Source organism: Rhizopus delemar, genomic scaffold, assembly GCF_000149305.1.
Source record: "Rhizopus delemar RA 99-880 supercont3.9 genomic scaffold, whole genome shotgun sequence".
Lineage (NCBI taxonomy): Eukaryota > Fungi > Mucoromycota > Mucoromycetes > Mucorales > Rhizopodaceae > Rhizopus > Rhizopus delemar.
The window spans coordinates 2,257,248-2,271,316 of record NW_027137835.1 but is presented as its reverse complement, the minus strand read 5'-3'; the positions used below and the strand labels follow the sequence as shown (position 1 = coordinate 2,271,316).

Genomic DNA, 14,069 nt, shown 5'->3' with positions numbered 1-14,069 from the left:
ATTCATAAGTAGAATCGTCAACATAAAAAACCTTTCACATGTTGCTACCTACACATTCTTATAACATGCACTTACGAATTACATTATTGCCATAACATATTGCTTGGCTCAATATTACGCAACAGAGAACTTCACTTACACTCGTCTTTACAATTGAACACTCATGAATCTAAATCCAGAAGTAGTTATGACCTGGAAGGGGACAATGTCGTATCCCAACATACTTTAAACATGATTCATATTCAATTTATAAGAAATCAGAGTAGTGAATGCTTTACAAAGATTTATTACAGTCTTTTCTCTATTATTCGGTCATAACTAATTCCACTCCTTTAACTCAATGCAAGTTTTTAATATAACTCCGGATGCAATGCGACATAAATGAAAAACAAATCTACTTAAGAAATAATTATAAAACAGCCCACTTGCATAACCTGGAACAGATCTTTACATTAAAGTTTATTCACGATAGATCTGCAGTTATAATTAATTAAGCCTCCATGAAAAGAATATAAATACCAGATATTACAATATTAAATAAAAATAGAACTTTTTTCAGTCTCGTTGAATTTTATAGTCTTTTTATCCTTACGAGTTAACACACCATCCTCTACCGATCTAATTCTCCAGAGCTCAATTTCAGACTCGAAGACAAGACAAGCAAAAAAACTTCTTCAAGGTTTCCACAATCGAATTGTAAGGGTATTCAAGAGCAGGCTTGACGGTGTTTCCAATAAAAAAGGATTACCACGTGGCTGTTCTTGACGGTGAGGATTATTTGCAAACCTGACGTAAGGGCATTGTCGGGTATGCAAACTTCCCGTGGCATAGACGCTTCTGCAGAAGGAACAGACAAGAAAACGCGAGACACCACTGCTGGCAGACGAACAGTTGATCATGACACGAGCAGTGGAGATCTATGTAGGAACCTCCATACCATGACCAAGAACATGAACAAAGAAAGAAAAAAAGGCCAACAAGTCTTCATCAGCTTGCACAGAGATGTGCTTTGCTTAAAAAAGAATCACAAAGTACACCAAAAAATGCTTGAGATGGTCTTCGTGGCTTATTTCATCCTCTCCATCAACATTCATGTGGTCTAAAAAATGACAAAACACATTTAAGTAAATAAAATCTTGCTTATATAAAATGCTTTGTTCAATGAAAATATACCTTCAAAAATGGAACATCCACTTTCGTTTTTAGGAATTGTTGTTGCCAGTTGCATGGCATCGATCAGTTATCTGGTTTTTTTTTTTTCATTTTTTTCAAAAGTAACTTTTTTATTACGTTCTATTACACGTTTCAAATGAAGTAAGCCAAAAAACACGTTGGTATTTTTTTTTTTTCGAATGTACAATGGCTCCACTGCCAATTTGAGAATTTTATAAAAAAAATTGACTTTTCAGCCGAAAGCAAGACAGCAAATGAAATGAAAATTCAAAGTCATTATTTTGTTAATTGATTAATTTACAGATATTTATATAGTTTACAATGAATACATATAGTAAGCGAGGTGAGAAAGCGCGTGTTATATAAAAGAGTAATTGCTTCGGTTTGCGAAGTAATCACTAAATTTGTCTGTAAATGTTTTTCTTTGTTTGCTTGTTGCTTTCTTTTATCGTTCCTCGTCGTGTATTCAAACTAGTATAGCGAAGCGACAAACATATAGAGTGAGGCACCATCAAATATTTCATTAGGGAATAAAAAAAAATCTTGGAAAGCAAATCTCATTTCTTCGGCAAGGTAGGGTAAATATATTGAATGCTTCATTAATACTGTTACTCCCTGTATAAAATGAATATTATTAGCATTGGCGCTTACATGATTTATTTGTATTTGAGAATTATTACATAATTTTACGACCCTTCAGTTTAAGGACTACACCTAAGCCAGAAAATAAACGAATCATTTGTCTGTGACCGATCGTGTTTGTTTGTAAAGAAGAGAGGTTTCCATTACATGCAGTCTTTAACACCATACTTATCCACCACAAAAGTTCATGCCACATATTGGAAATCAAATAAAGAAGGTTAGAATATATTAAACACTTCCAAAAATATGCGCATTAACATTACCGATGAAGCTTTCTGATTGTATAATATCAAGCATAAAATAAAGCAAAACATTCTCGATGAGCACCTCATTAAAAAGGTAGTTAAAACACATCCTTTTAACAAGTCAACTCTGCCATCGTCTAGTCTAGTTGCGTCACAAGCTAAGGGTAACTCGCCAAGCTCACGGAGAATGTAAGTTTCGCAATCGAATCAAACCCTAAGCCATCGATTGAGGCTTTATTTTCTGCCTATTACTCTTCTTTACAATAATCTCGATGAGCATCTCAATAATAAGACAAATCAAAGACCATCTTATTGATGAGCCAGCTCTGCCAACGTCTTGGATTAGCTGCGTCACAAGCTTAGGGTAGCCCGCCAAGCCCACAGAGATTATTCACAACCAAAGTAGTCCTTAAACTAACAAGGCCCTTCAGTTTAAGGACTACACCTAAGCCAGAAAATAAACGAATCATTTGTCTGTGACCGATCGTGTTTGTTTGTAAAGAAGAGAGGTTTCCATTACATGCAGTCTTTAACACCATACTTATCCACCACAAAAGTTCATGCCACATACTGAAAATTATAAAAATGTAAGATTAGAGTCTCTAACATACATCTAAAAAGTGTACACTAACCATTGCAGATGAAATCTGAATTGCTTTTCATTCGAAAAAAGATGTCATAAGCATGTTATCTTCCTCCAAGGATAATTTTTAGTTCTACTGGTAAATAGTCTTTAAGGTGTTTATCCATTTTATTTTTCTTCTAAAAAATAAGACAAATACAATCAGTTCATGAGAAAATTTGAAAATAAAAGGAATTTATAATGTTTTTTTTACTATGAAGCAAATCTTTCAAAATACCACGGCAATAATATAAAATGTTTGTTAAGCAAAATTGTGAATAACTCTTCTTGGAAATAAGAAACTGGATATAGACCTTTGGAATGTATAAATTTCAGTTTATAATTGTCTGGAAATACGGCAACTTTAATATGTATAGGTTCAAAAAATATATATGAATAGTCCGAGGTTACTGACGTGGATGCACTATTTTCAGGAATGAATGTCACATTAATTTGTCGTTTTTGTGTATAAATTGCATTATAAAATTTTTAAGAATGCAATATTCAATTCTGAAAATAGCATGTTATATAAGAACATACAAATATGCATTCAAATAGAACGGTTGCTGATCATAAAGAAAATGATACGCCAAAATATAATGATATTTGGCTAAAAATGCCATCATAAAGACGTGTGTTTTTTGGATTAAATAATATTTAAGATATAGTTAGAACGAAATGTTTTATAACACTTTACCGTTTGGAAAAGGAAATATTAAATATGCATGCTTGCATATTGAATATCTTTGTAGCATGGATCCTTATCACGCAACAATGATACGCCGAACTTCTTCCTAAAAATCGCTTTTTAGTTGTTTCTCATTTAACATGTCACTTAACAGTAAATACGATCATTTCAAGATTAACAAGCTGATCGAAGGTCCAAAATCCTTTTTCGCTACTCAACCTGCTAAACATTGGTCTTTTATTAATTATTTTAAATTAGCTCATAACGATATTAACAAGATTAAGAATTATAAGCGCCTATTGAACGACTACATTATTGATCTCGAGTGGATCACGACTCTGGAAGAGGTTCCAAATGAGATAAAGGATTACGTTATTGCTTTGAAAGATGAAGAAAGAGTATGTACAATTTATTTATACTCATTAAAAGGCGTATATTAAATTGAATGATACTTATAGCCAAACAGGGCTGAAATGAAAGCTGCTTTCTCCTTGCCTAAGAAAAAAAGAAGAATAAACAATAACTATAGTATTAAAATTTCCAATAACGGCATTATTGGTGATTATAACGTAATGTGATTCATACTAAAAAGAATTGACTAGATAAAGATACTAACATATTTTTACATATTCCAGACTGTGAAGTTAACGGAGGAGAAAGGGAAGAGGACGAAAGACAAAGAGACGGAGACAGAGAAAGAGAAGAAGACGAAAGGGAAAGAGATGGAAATAGAGAAAGAGAAAAGGATGGAAGAGAAAGAGATGGAAACGGAGAAAGACGATGTAAAAATAATCATAATGAACTTTAAAATATACTGAGTGATTACTAACCTTCTGTATTTTACAGGCGCGTAGTTTTTGGAAAGATTGGGCTAATTTTCTCGCCAACAATAAAAGTTTTCATCCATTCAGGTAAATATTCGAGCATTTTCAAATAGTAGTGTTGTATTATGAAGGAACACTCAAAACTTTACCAAAAATATTATTACAGCCCAGAATTTCATAATGTAATTCGTTGTGGCGTAGGGATTTCATCTCGCCCGAATTTAGACAAAAGCATGTATGGGGAACATGTAAAAAAACACGAGCAAAAAAAATCACATCTTCCTGCAATATGTATTTCGTATATAAATAAAGTGATTGATAGTGTAAGCACATTTTTTCACATCTAAATATGTTCTATCAGATCTAATTTTAAAACACACTTATAGAGCGATGTTCGGGAATACAAAAAGGCCATTAGAGAAGTTCCAACGGTCGAAGATAATGAAGAGTTTGCATTCGATTTCTTGGAAGCAATTTTTCGAGCAGTGTAAATTACACTTCATTCATTGTGTTCTGTTAAACATTATAATTTACACTTATATTTTTATAGGTATGCTTTCCATACTTCCAGATTGGATATAAAAGAAGGCGAATCTACTTTCAATAGCCTCTTCATATATCCATTCTTAAAAGCAGTTGCAGATGCAGTAGCAATGGAAATGGCTGGCTCTCGAACTGACTTCCTTCCAGGTGAAGTAAACTTGAAGGCTATGTCAGAACAATTGAAAGAGCTAGGAAACATCCAAGATGACAGAGATAGATACATGGCAGATGGTATTGTTAGGCTGTATGGCTACAAAAGTCTGGAGGTTGTCCTGTTAGAGACATCACGGCACTTTGGCTGCACAGACAAAGCAAAAATATGCTTTGATCACCATAAAGGTCTTTTTGGGTTATTGGCAATGCTAAAAAGTATTGCTGATGTGTATCATGAAGGTACAATGAAAACGTTTCGTTGTGTTAAAGTGTTTTTCGTTCACGCTGCCGGTAAGTTGTATATTTTTTTGCTTTATCTTGTGCCTTTTACTCACATAAAATTTTAGAGGAGACACTTTATTTGTGGAGCCTTAGATTTGAGCCAGAAGGCCCTGTGTATGAGCTCTGGCTGGAAGATATGTTGCTTATCAGACCAGATATAGAAGACAAGCTGGAGGCTTTGCCAGCATTTATCAACTTTTTTTGGAATTTTAAGGTAAATATATCACATACACTCATAATATGTTTTAGTTTAATTTTTTTCTTTTCTTGATAGTGTTTGCTAAGTGAATCAATTAGCAATATTTCGCAGCTAAAAAAGGAGAATGCTGCCGCATTGGTAAAATCCCGCTTCAAAGCTGTGGAGTTTGGATCTCTTTCTTCGATGATTAATGCATCAATTCTAAAATTGACAGAAGAAGAAGACAAGGCAGGAATGTCCGCTCTTGGGCCTTTTTATTCTAACCCTTCCTCTCCATGTTAATTTTATTAATATATCTTACTGCTTCAAATTTAATATTATCTAAGTTTGTACATGTGATATGCTTTAAGCTTCTGAACTAAGAGTTTCTTCTAAGAATGACTTTCTATTTTATCGAAGGTCATTATATTTTTGGTCTTTAACTTGTGTTTAATAGCCTTGTCTGTTTTTATAAAATTGGTATGGCTTAAAAAAGAAACTGCATAAAGTCCTTTAAGTATAAAATAGGGACTGTTTTGCCAAATATAAAATATGAGAAAAAAACTAAAAAATAAAAAGGCAATAATTGTGAAATTAAAGATTGTATATATGACTTTGTTAATAAAAATAATTGAGGCTATTTATGCTTTTTGAATGTCTGGATCTTTACCACTACTTCAATTGGTTGGTTAAAAGAATGATATGGGAAGACAAAGGAAAGATAGTGGATAATTAATAGCCGCTGTCTTCTTGACGAATCAAGGAACAATGAAGTGAATAAATTATTGATCTAACAATAACTATCGAATAAGATTGGATTGAACTGTGGTTGTTGTAACCATGTTTCGGTATAGTCGTTAGAATGCCAATAGGAATAATAAGACAAAGATGGCTATTGTAGAAGTCTTACATCTATTAATAAAGATATGGTTAGACTATAACTCCGTAGTATCTAAGTTTATCCATGAATGTTCACTTTATCAATTGTGCGGATACAACATTGCCCCATTCTAGTTTGAAGCAAACGATAAAAGGAAAAGTGAAGACTCAGGAAAGAGTAAGGGCCATACATGTTAAGGATACCTAAGATTATAGTCACTTTATTTTAGTAAAAAAAAATCAGATATGATCCTTACTAGTATGTTGACATTATTCCCAACACAGATTAATAAAAGACTTTAATTAAATTTTTATATTAAGCTTTATTCATATTAACTTCACATAGTCAAATGTACGACCTGGTTGTAATATAGTTTATTGATGATATGAGCATGTTGAGTATGAAATGACGATTGCTTACCAGATCATCAGTTATGGAAACATTTATCCTGACTGAGATATTATTATAGCAAGTGAGATATTTGCAGATAATGGAGCGAGAAATAAAAAGGAAACAGTGCTTGAAAAACTAATGAATGAGTCTCTATGTAACCTTTTTATTAGATTTCAAGACGAGAGAGAGAACCCATTTAATCAAACTATGTCTTTATATAGGAAATGAAATTATTCAGGGACCGAATTGAGTTCAAGGTCAATTTTAGTATTGAGCTTGAACAATATAAATATTGTATATTGGTCCGTGCTTTGCAATTGTACACTGGACATACATCTATCTTACCGATCATGCTATATCCTGACAGATACCGGTCGCTAGTATCACCCCCCCCTTATTAGGTCGCATGATGACCCTTATCTGTCGTCTTCCTTCTTTTGATCTTTCTTCTGGCTGGCCGGTGCGTTGGTTTCTGGATTTACCCCTCTCTGCGATACTGACTTCGAAACACCCCGCAACTGAGAGACCATCTACAGTGGAGCTTTCTACACTATCCTTGAGATATTTGCTATCTGGCCTATTCTCCTGGGAACAAACACGCAATACATTAGTTCTTTGAACTCTTAGATCCACCAAACTAAAGGCCATTGCAAGGGAGCTTTTCCCGTCGGCAGGTCCTTCGGAAGCTACTCTGCAACTCCCAACCTTCTTTTGCTGTTTTCTAAATACACCAGAGCAAGGAGCTTATCCTCCTGTACTCTTCTCCCCCAGAGACTCTGACTGGCTACCATCTAGCTCTCACTGGCTATTACGTTCAAGATATGGTAAGTCTATAGCCATTCGGTCTGTTACTCTTCAGGCTATACGCCGCAACTGGAACAAGCTCCTAGAAGATATCCCTCAAACCATACATCCACCGTTACGCCTTCCAGCTGAAATTATTTTGTCTTCTGTTTGGAAGACCTTTTGGGCACTGCCACTCCCTCAAGCCGCAATCACGCCTTGGTGGCGACTTCTACACAATTCTATTGGTGTAGTCAAAGCTTTTTCGCTGGAATCCCACCAGCTTTCCCTCACCCCTCTGCCGTTTTTGCACGGAAGTGGAAGATACGTTTCATTTTGTAGTTGAATGTCCCACAAAGCGGGTGTTTTGGTCTGCTGCTCTGGCTGAAATGAACTTAGCTTCTTGCTTCAAAACTTCAGAAGATGTATGGACTGCCCTAGTGACGTTTCAGAACACTGCAGACAACCTTCAGATAGATACTACATCGATGTGCCAACTCGGTTTCATTTTCTTAGTTGTATGGAAACAACACTGGATATGCGTTTTTGATGACACCCCTTGGTCTCTGTCTGCTGCTCTAGCTTTATTACAACAAAGTCGTCACTTAGTTTTACCAGATTTAGAATAATTAAAATTCAATTTTAATAAAGTTCACACTTATACAAAAAAAAATATAAATATTTAGGGTTAATACTGAGAATGAGTTTTAGGGGATATGTAATATATAATATTATGTATTCGGTACTTGTTATTTCTTATATAAGATTTGAGTAACCTCATACGAATAATAAGTATTTAATGAGGTAAATACGACATCACCTCGTAAAAACGTGTTTATTCATTAACTCATGCTGCGATACATGCTCTATGAGTAGATGAAGATTAAAGATTCATTAACAAAAATGCTTGGTTAGTTTTTATAAATATATACCTGTATTGATTTGAAAGCGTGTGACTCACAGCAACTTTTTATTATGTCAATCACAACTCTGAAATAAACAAATACGTATGTTCTATTATTTCTCGCGCGAAAAAGTGATAATTGGATGAGTTTTATCAATTAATATGTACAAATATAATAAATAAATGGTTACAAACCAGAAATACGCCACGATTTATATAATTTATAATACCCCTTCAGGAAAAGGTCCATATTGTGCATCATCTGCCTTTTAACCTGTCACTTCATACGATATGAGTGGTCGAAGTTTGGTTGTAGTTTATATAAAGATTTAAATAAACCATGTTTCTCTCATTTTACAAATACATACCAGTTGTGGGTTATTTATTCGCATAAGCTGTTTTTCTACTGTATTACGTTGAACTGTATTGCTAGTAGCTGAATTCATTTGCAAAGGCCGACTTTTTAGTACAGCGGCTTGGAACTGCAAATTGTTAATGACGCCGTAAGATCCACTATTTGAAAATAATGCTTGTATATTGATGATTGCGGGATTAGGTGAATCTTTGGAATGCAAAAGTCGAACAGATAATCCATTCTTTGAGTATGCTTCAAAACCAGTAATGGAATCAGATATAAGTTCCGATGAAAATAACATTGGTAATTCTGCAAGCCTTTGTCCCAAAATATTTAGGCGATTCAAGCTGCTATTGTTTGCTGGTTGTAATGAGGGTTCATCAATGAATTACTTTCGCTGGCTATTGTTCACATGTCAACTGGAGTTGAGACTGAATATGAAGAGTGCTACTGAATCGATCAACAAGGAAGTCAATATTAGAAGCTTTTGGCTGTTGAGATGATGATGCTGAGACAGAGCTGTCACCAAAGCCACTATCACCTCCACTCGTACCAATACCCATAAAATCCAAAAGTAAACCTTGATCGGTAGGGCCTTTAGACTTACTAGTAGATGATAAGTAAGTACTGTAAGAGTTATCTAAGTTGGAGCTATTTCTGATGATAATACGGGGCTTGGGAACAGGCATATGCTCCAGTACGGCAGGGCGGATAGAATCATATGAAAATAGGTTGGTATATTCAACTACACGCTGTTGTATCTCGATTTCCTTGCTAGCTGTATATTGGTTGAGTAGTTCTTTTACCTTGTTTTGAGCACCACTAACTGAAAGGCGAGAAGAAAGTTTCATGAGACCTGTTATTACATATTCACGTGTCACTTGTTTGACATAAGGGCCCAAAAGGATAGTTTGTAATAATCCAACCATTGAAGCATCTGAAACCTCTGCTGTAATATCTTCTTCCTCACTGAAGTTACCGCTGATGGCAAGTATATCTCCATATTCTCCAATCACCTATACGCCTGCTAGTACTAAGCCTTCTTGAGTGATGTTTTGCTTCAGTGCACTATACAATTTTTGAACAGTGCATTGATGAAGTTCAGAGGTATTTGCTATAAGACTAATAAATTCTGCCAATACTTCTTCATAGACATAGTTCCCGGCTAGTTTTAGTACACGGATTATGGAGTCAATGTGCTAATGTTTGTTAGGTGCAAGTCTCTCAGCTGCAAGGGAGAGCTTTGTAGTCATTCCTTACTTAAATTCAGTGTCAGCCACTTCTAAAAATGCTAAAAGCTCACGTGCAAGTACACGAATATTTCCTTCGTTGATCAATGTAAAGCTTAATTCCAAGGCGCGATGACGAATAGAAATATCTTGAACTGCCTGTGTTTCAATACTCACTGTTTTGTTTAGCGTTTCTAAAGCGACGTATCAAAAAAAAAAGTTTGAACATTGGATATTCAGAATTTTTTATATTCTACTCTCTCTCTCTCTTTGCCTGTTATTATTATTATCTCTATTGCTCAAAAACTTTCCTAAGATGTTAACAGCCAGTACACGTAGCCCAGTTTTACTTTCAATATTCGTGATTGTCAATACAGTTTCATACAGGATAGAATTGCCCACATTTTCCGCATTTTCTGTATTTGTTGCAACTTGAGCGAGTATATCATTCATAGCTTCGGATGCTTCACGATTACCATTAGCAAGTATACGTAATAAACAAAGAATTTTGACTTGAAGGAAAGGATCAGTGATACCTGACACATCATGTTCAGGTGAAAACCCAGTGCTGGTAAGGTTTTTAAGATGCCTGACTAACAAAGATACATCCTAATGATAATAAGATTAGATATTGTATTTAGGTGTCAAATTTTCATTTATTACTTTTCTAAAGACTGTAATATTCTCGGGGTTTTACTGACATATCTCTATTCCTAATGTAAAGCCAGTAATAAGTACACCATGACTGCGGTCGCTTAAAAGGGATCTTGTTTTAGAGATAAAATTTTCGTGTAATTAAAGCACTCTTGAAATAATACGCAAAGCATATAAAGTAGCCTAGGATAGTATTGAACCTTTAATTCAAAATTAAAAATGATTATTTTGGTACCTTTTTACGAATATATATATTTGGACTCTCCATTAGTTTTTCAACTTCTGAACACAAATCACGAGCCATTTCAGAAGAGGAAATGTTACCCATTGTACATAACGTCAAGCCTACGACAAATAAATTGCTGTGATTCAGGTCACCATAAAAAGAGGTACAGCTGTAAGTCTCTCTATGTGTGCAGTAATAGGTTTACTTTTTTAAACTGTTGGTCACTAAAGTGAAAACTTTCGTCTTTTCATCAATAAGCAACATGATACCCAAGTAACCCAAACGCTTATCAGCGTATTTGGGGCTTATAACTAGCTTTAAAAATTTCATTTAGCCAAAATGAGCAGGATAACCGAGCATGTGAATATATAGTAGCTTTGTAACATTTGTATGGCGCTTTATTTTTGAATTACTGTTATTTCTTCTGTTGCAGTTTTACAGGATCTTACAGCTCTAATAAGGTCTTTTTCATTTATTAGATTGCTTGTGTTGAGGATCAGCTTGGAAATGTTTACCTTTCAGTCTGAAAAGAGAAAGTTTCGCGAGGATTTCTTGCGAAATTTTATTGATACTATTCATCATCTTTAAGAATTTAAGCTTATTCTATGCACAAAAAAGTCAAATTATTTTACTTTTCTTTTGAAGAAAGAAAATGTAATTAAAACCATTTCAAAATGTTCTGCCACGAATCCCATATCATGAAGATGAACAGAACTTCAAACTTCAGACTCTACACTTATCATATTTCTAAATATAGTCTTTATTATAATAAAAGTATCACTTTCTACAATGCATATTGATACTATAAGCAATTTAATTGAATTAATTTATATCAGATATGTTTTAATGCCAAATTTTGCAATTGAGAGCTTTCACTGGGAAGCTTTGAGTCTTTTTAATTTACACTCAGATGAAAAAAAAAAAAAATTTCAAATATTTTTTTTTTATTATTTTATCTTATATTTATAATGGAAAATCAAACAAAATCAAGAAAACCTACTGATTTCTTAGGAACAGTATTAGGAAAACCTGTTAAAGTGAAATTAAACTCTGGCATAGACTACAAAGGTACTTACGTTGTACTTGCACAGTTAAACTTTTCTTACAATGTTAAAATAGGTGTATTAGCATGTTTAGATGGTTATATGAACATTGCATTAGAAAATACAGAAGAATATGTTGATGGAAGATTAAGGAATAAATACGGCGATACATTTATTAGAGGGAATAATGGTAAAAGAACTATAAATTTATTGTTATGAAGTATTAATATTATTTCATAGTTTTATATATTAGTGCAGATAAATAATAACACAAACATTTTTTTTTTTCATTACCACAGATTGTTCTTTCGTGTATATATTTGCATTGATGTGTAACGAGAGAGAAAAATATAAAACGCTTTCATTCAGATGTGAATGATCCTTTCTCTCTCTCTCTCTTTTAAAAAAAGTAGAGACTATTGAAATGATATTTATTCTGCTTCGTATAATAAAACAATCTCTTAACACCTTCAAACATAGAACGCGTGAAATCTGTGGGAAGCACAGCATAAAGAATAGAAAGATTACAATTTGTTTACAAATAATACCTTGATGTACTGGGATATGGAATGATATAATAAACTTTCAGAACTATTTTAATGCATTCAATTGAGAACAAGGTTCTGGTTCCTAGGTGTTTGTACAATGCAAATCGAGAAAGGACATTCTTTTTTACTATTAAGCTATTAACAAACCCCCTTTTTTTACTTTTCAATTGAAATAAGGCGGAAACCGATTTAGATTCAGCTCACTTTACCACCACAAGGATAATTTTCATGAGCAAAAAACGGAAATATCCGGATCATTAAAATTGTCCTTTAAGAAAAAACAAAAAACAAAAAAAAAAACTTTCCCAGGAAAGACATCGGAAAGTTAATATCGAAAATAAAAGCAACATGAGCCTGTTTTTGTTCTCTTTTTTCTTTGTTCCAATTCACTTTTTGTTCTAAATTATGGGTCTCCTTGATATTGTTCCTGCTGGTGTTGTTACTGGTCAAAATCTTTTAAAGCTTTTTGAATATGCTCGAGAACACAATTTCGCTATTCCTGCTATTAACTGTACTTCTACCAGGTATAAATACATGCAGAGACACGCGCGTTCATCTTTGTTTGCTCATATGCTTATGTTTTTAATATAGTACTGTAAATGCTGCTCTTGAAGCTGCTCGTGACATCAAGTCCCCTATCATCATTCAATTCTCTCAAGGTGGTTCTGCCTACTTTGCTGGTAAGGGTTTGGATAACAAAAATCAAGAAGCTTCTGTTATTGGTGCTGTTGCTGGTGCTCAGGTAAATACAATAAAAATAAAGGATGAGTACAGTAATCTGATTCTAATAAAATGCACGCGTCTTTTTTAGTATGTTCGTGCTGTAGCTAAGGCCTATGGTATACCGGTGGTTGTCCATTCTGACCACTGTGCCAAGAAGCTTTTGCCTTGGTTTGATGGTAAGCTTTACATCAGTAAATAAGAATAGAAATAGGTCAATACGTATATATAGGTATGCTTAATGCTGATGAACAGTATTACAAGGCTCATGGTGAGCCTCTTTTCTCTTCTCACATGTTGGATCTTTCTGAAGAAGCCAAAGAAGAAAACATTGAGATCTGTCTGAAGTATCTCAAGAGAATGGCTGCCATTGACTGCTGGCTTGAGATGGAAATTGGTATCACGGGTGGTGAAGAAGACGGTGTGGACAACTCTGGTGTTGACAATGCTGCTCTTTACACTCAGCCTGAAGATATTTGGGATATTTACAGTGCTTTCAAGGAAGTTGGCCCCCTCTTTTCTATTGCTGCTGGCTTTGGTAATGTTCATGGTGTCTATGCCCCTGGTAATGTTAAATTACACCCTGAACTCTTGGGTAAGCACCAGACTTATGTTAAGGAGCAACTTAAGAACAATGACCCAAAGCCTGTTTTCTTTGTATTCCATGGAGGTTCTGGATCCTCTGAAGAAGAAATTGCCGAAGCTGTTCGTAATGGTGTTGTCAAAATGAATGTGGATACTGATACCCAATGGGCTTACTGGAAGGGTCTTCGTGAATTTTATGAAAACAAAAAGGATTATCTTCAATCTCAAGTTGGTAATCCTGAAGGACCTAATAAGCCAAATAAGAAGTACTATGATCCTCGTGTCTTTATCCGAGAGGCTGAGAAGTCTATGATTCAAAGAGTCCAACAAGCTTGTAAAGATCTAGGCAATGTTGATACATTGTAAATAATAATAATAATAAAAAGGAGTTTCATGTTC

The 14,069-nt window shown here is 34.3% G+C and overlaps 5 protein-coding genes across 5 annotated transcripts; 2 read left to right on the top strand and 3 right to left on the bottom strand.

Moving 5' to 3' along the window:
* Window positions 1–4,319: 4,319 nt before the first annotated feature.
* Window positions 4,320–5,653, top strand: RO3G_11943 (uncharacterized protein; the record flags this gene model as incomplete). The annotated part of the gene is made up of 5 exons (XM_067666527.1): window positions 4,320–4,391; window positions 4,581–4,681; window positions 4,745–5,181; window positions 5,238–5,386; window positions 5,447–5,653. 5 exons carry the CDS (start codon window positions 4,320–4,322, stop codon window positions 5,651–5,653), a joined length of 966 nt encoding a protein of 321 aa, XP_067522628.1.
* A 1,234-nt stretch (window positions 5,654–6,887) lies between these two features.
* On the bottom strand, window positions 6,888–7,271 carry RO3G_11942 (uncharacterized protein; the record flags this gene model as incomplete). Its single annotated transcript, XM_067666526.1, has 2 exons — window positions 6,888–6,898; window positions 7,106–7,271. 2 exons carry the CDS (start codon window positions 7,269–7,271, stop codon window positions 6,888–6,890), a joined length of 177 nt encoding a protein of 58 aa, XP_067522627.1.
* A 1,795-nt stretch (window positions 7,272–9,066) lies between these two features.
* On the bottom strand, window positions 9,067–9,594 carry RO3G_11941 (uncharacterized protein; the record flags this gene model as incomplete). The annotated part of the gene is made up of 1 exon (XM_067666525.1): window positions 9,067–9,594. The coding sequence occupies one exon, from the start codon at window positions 9,592–9,594 to the stop codon at window positions 9,067–9,069; it is 528 nt and encodes a 175-aa protein (XP_067522626.1).
* A 327-nt stretch (window positions 9,595–9,921) lies between these two features.
* RO3G_11940 (uncharacterized protein) lies at window positions 9,922–10,597 on the bottom strand (the record flags this gene model as incomplete). The annotated part of the gene is made up of 3 exons (XM_067666524.1): window positions 9,922–10,088; window positions 10,245–10,503; window positions 10,592–10,597. 3 exons carry the CDS (start codon window positions 10,595–10,597, stop codon window positions 9,922–9,924), a joined length of 432 nt encoding a protein of 143 aa, XP_067522625.1.
* Window positions 10,598–12,770: 2,173 nt separating this feature from the next.
* RO3G_11939 (fructose-bisphosphate aldolase, class II) lies at window positions 12,771–14,036 on the top strand (the record flags this gene model as incomplete). The annotated part of the gene is made up of 4 exons (XM_067666523.1): window positions 12,771–12,889; window positions 12,957–13,107; window positions 13,177–13,264; window positions 13,318–14,036. 4 exons carry the CDS (start codon window positions 12,771–12,773, stop codon window positions 14,034–14,036), a joined length of 1,077 nt encoding a protein of 358 aa, XP_067522624.1.
* Between the last annotated feature and the right edge of the window lie 33 nt (window positions 14,037–14,069).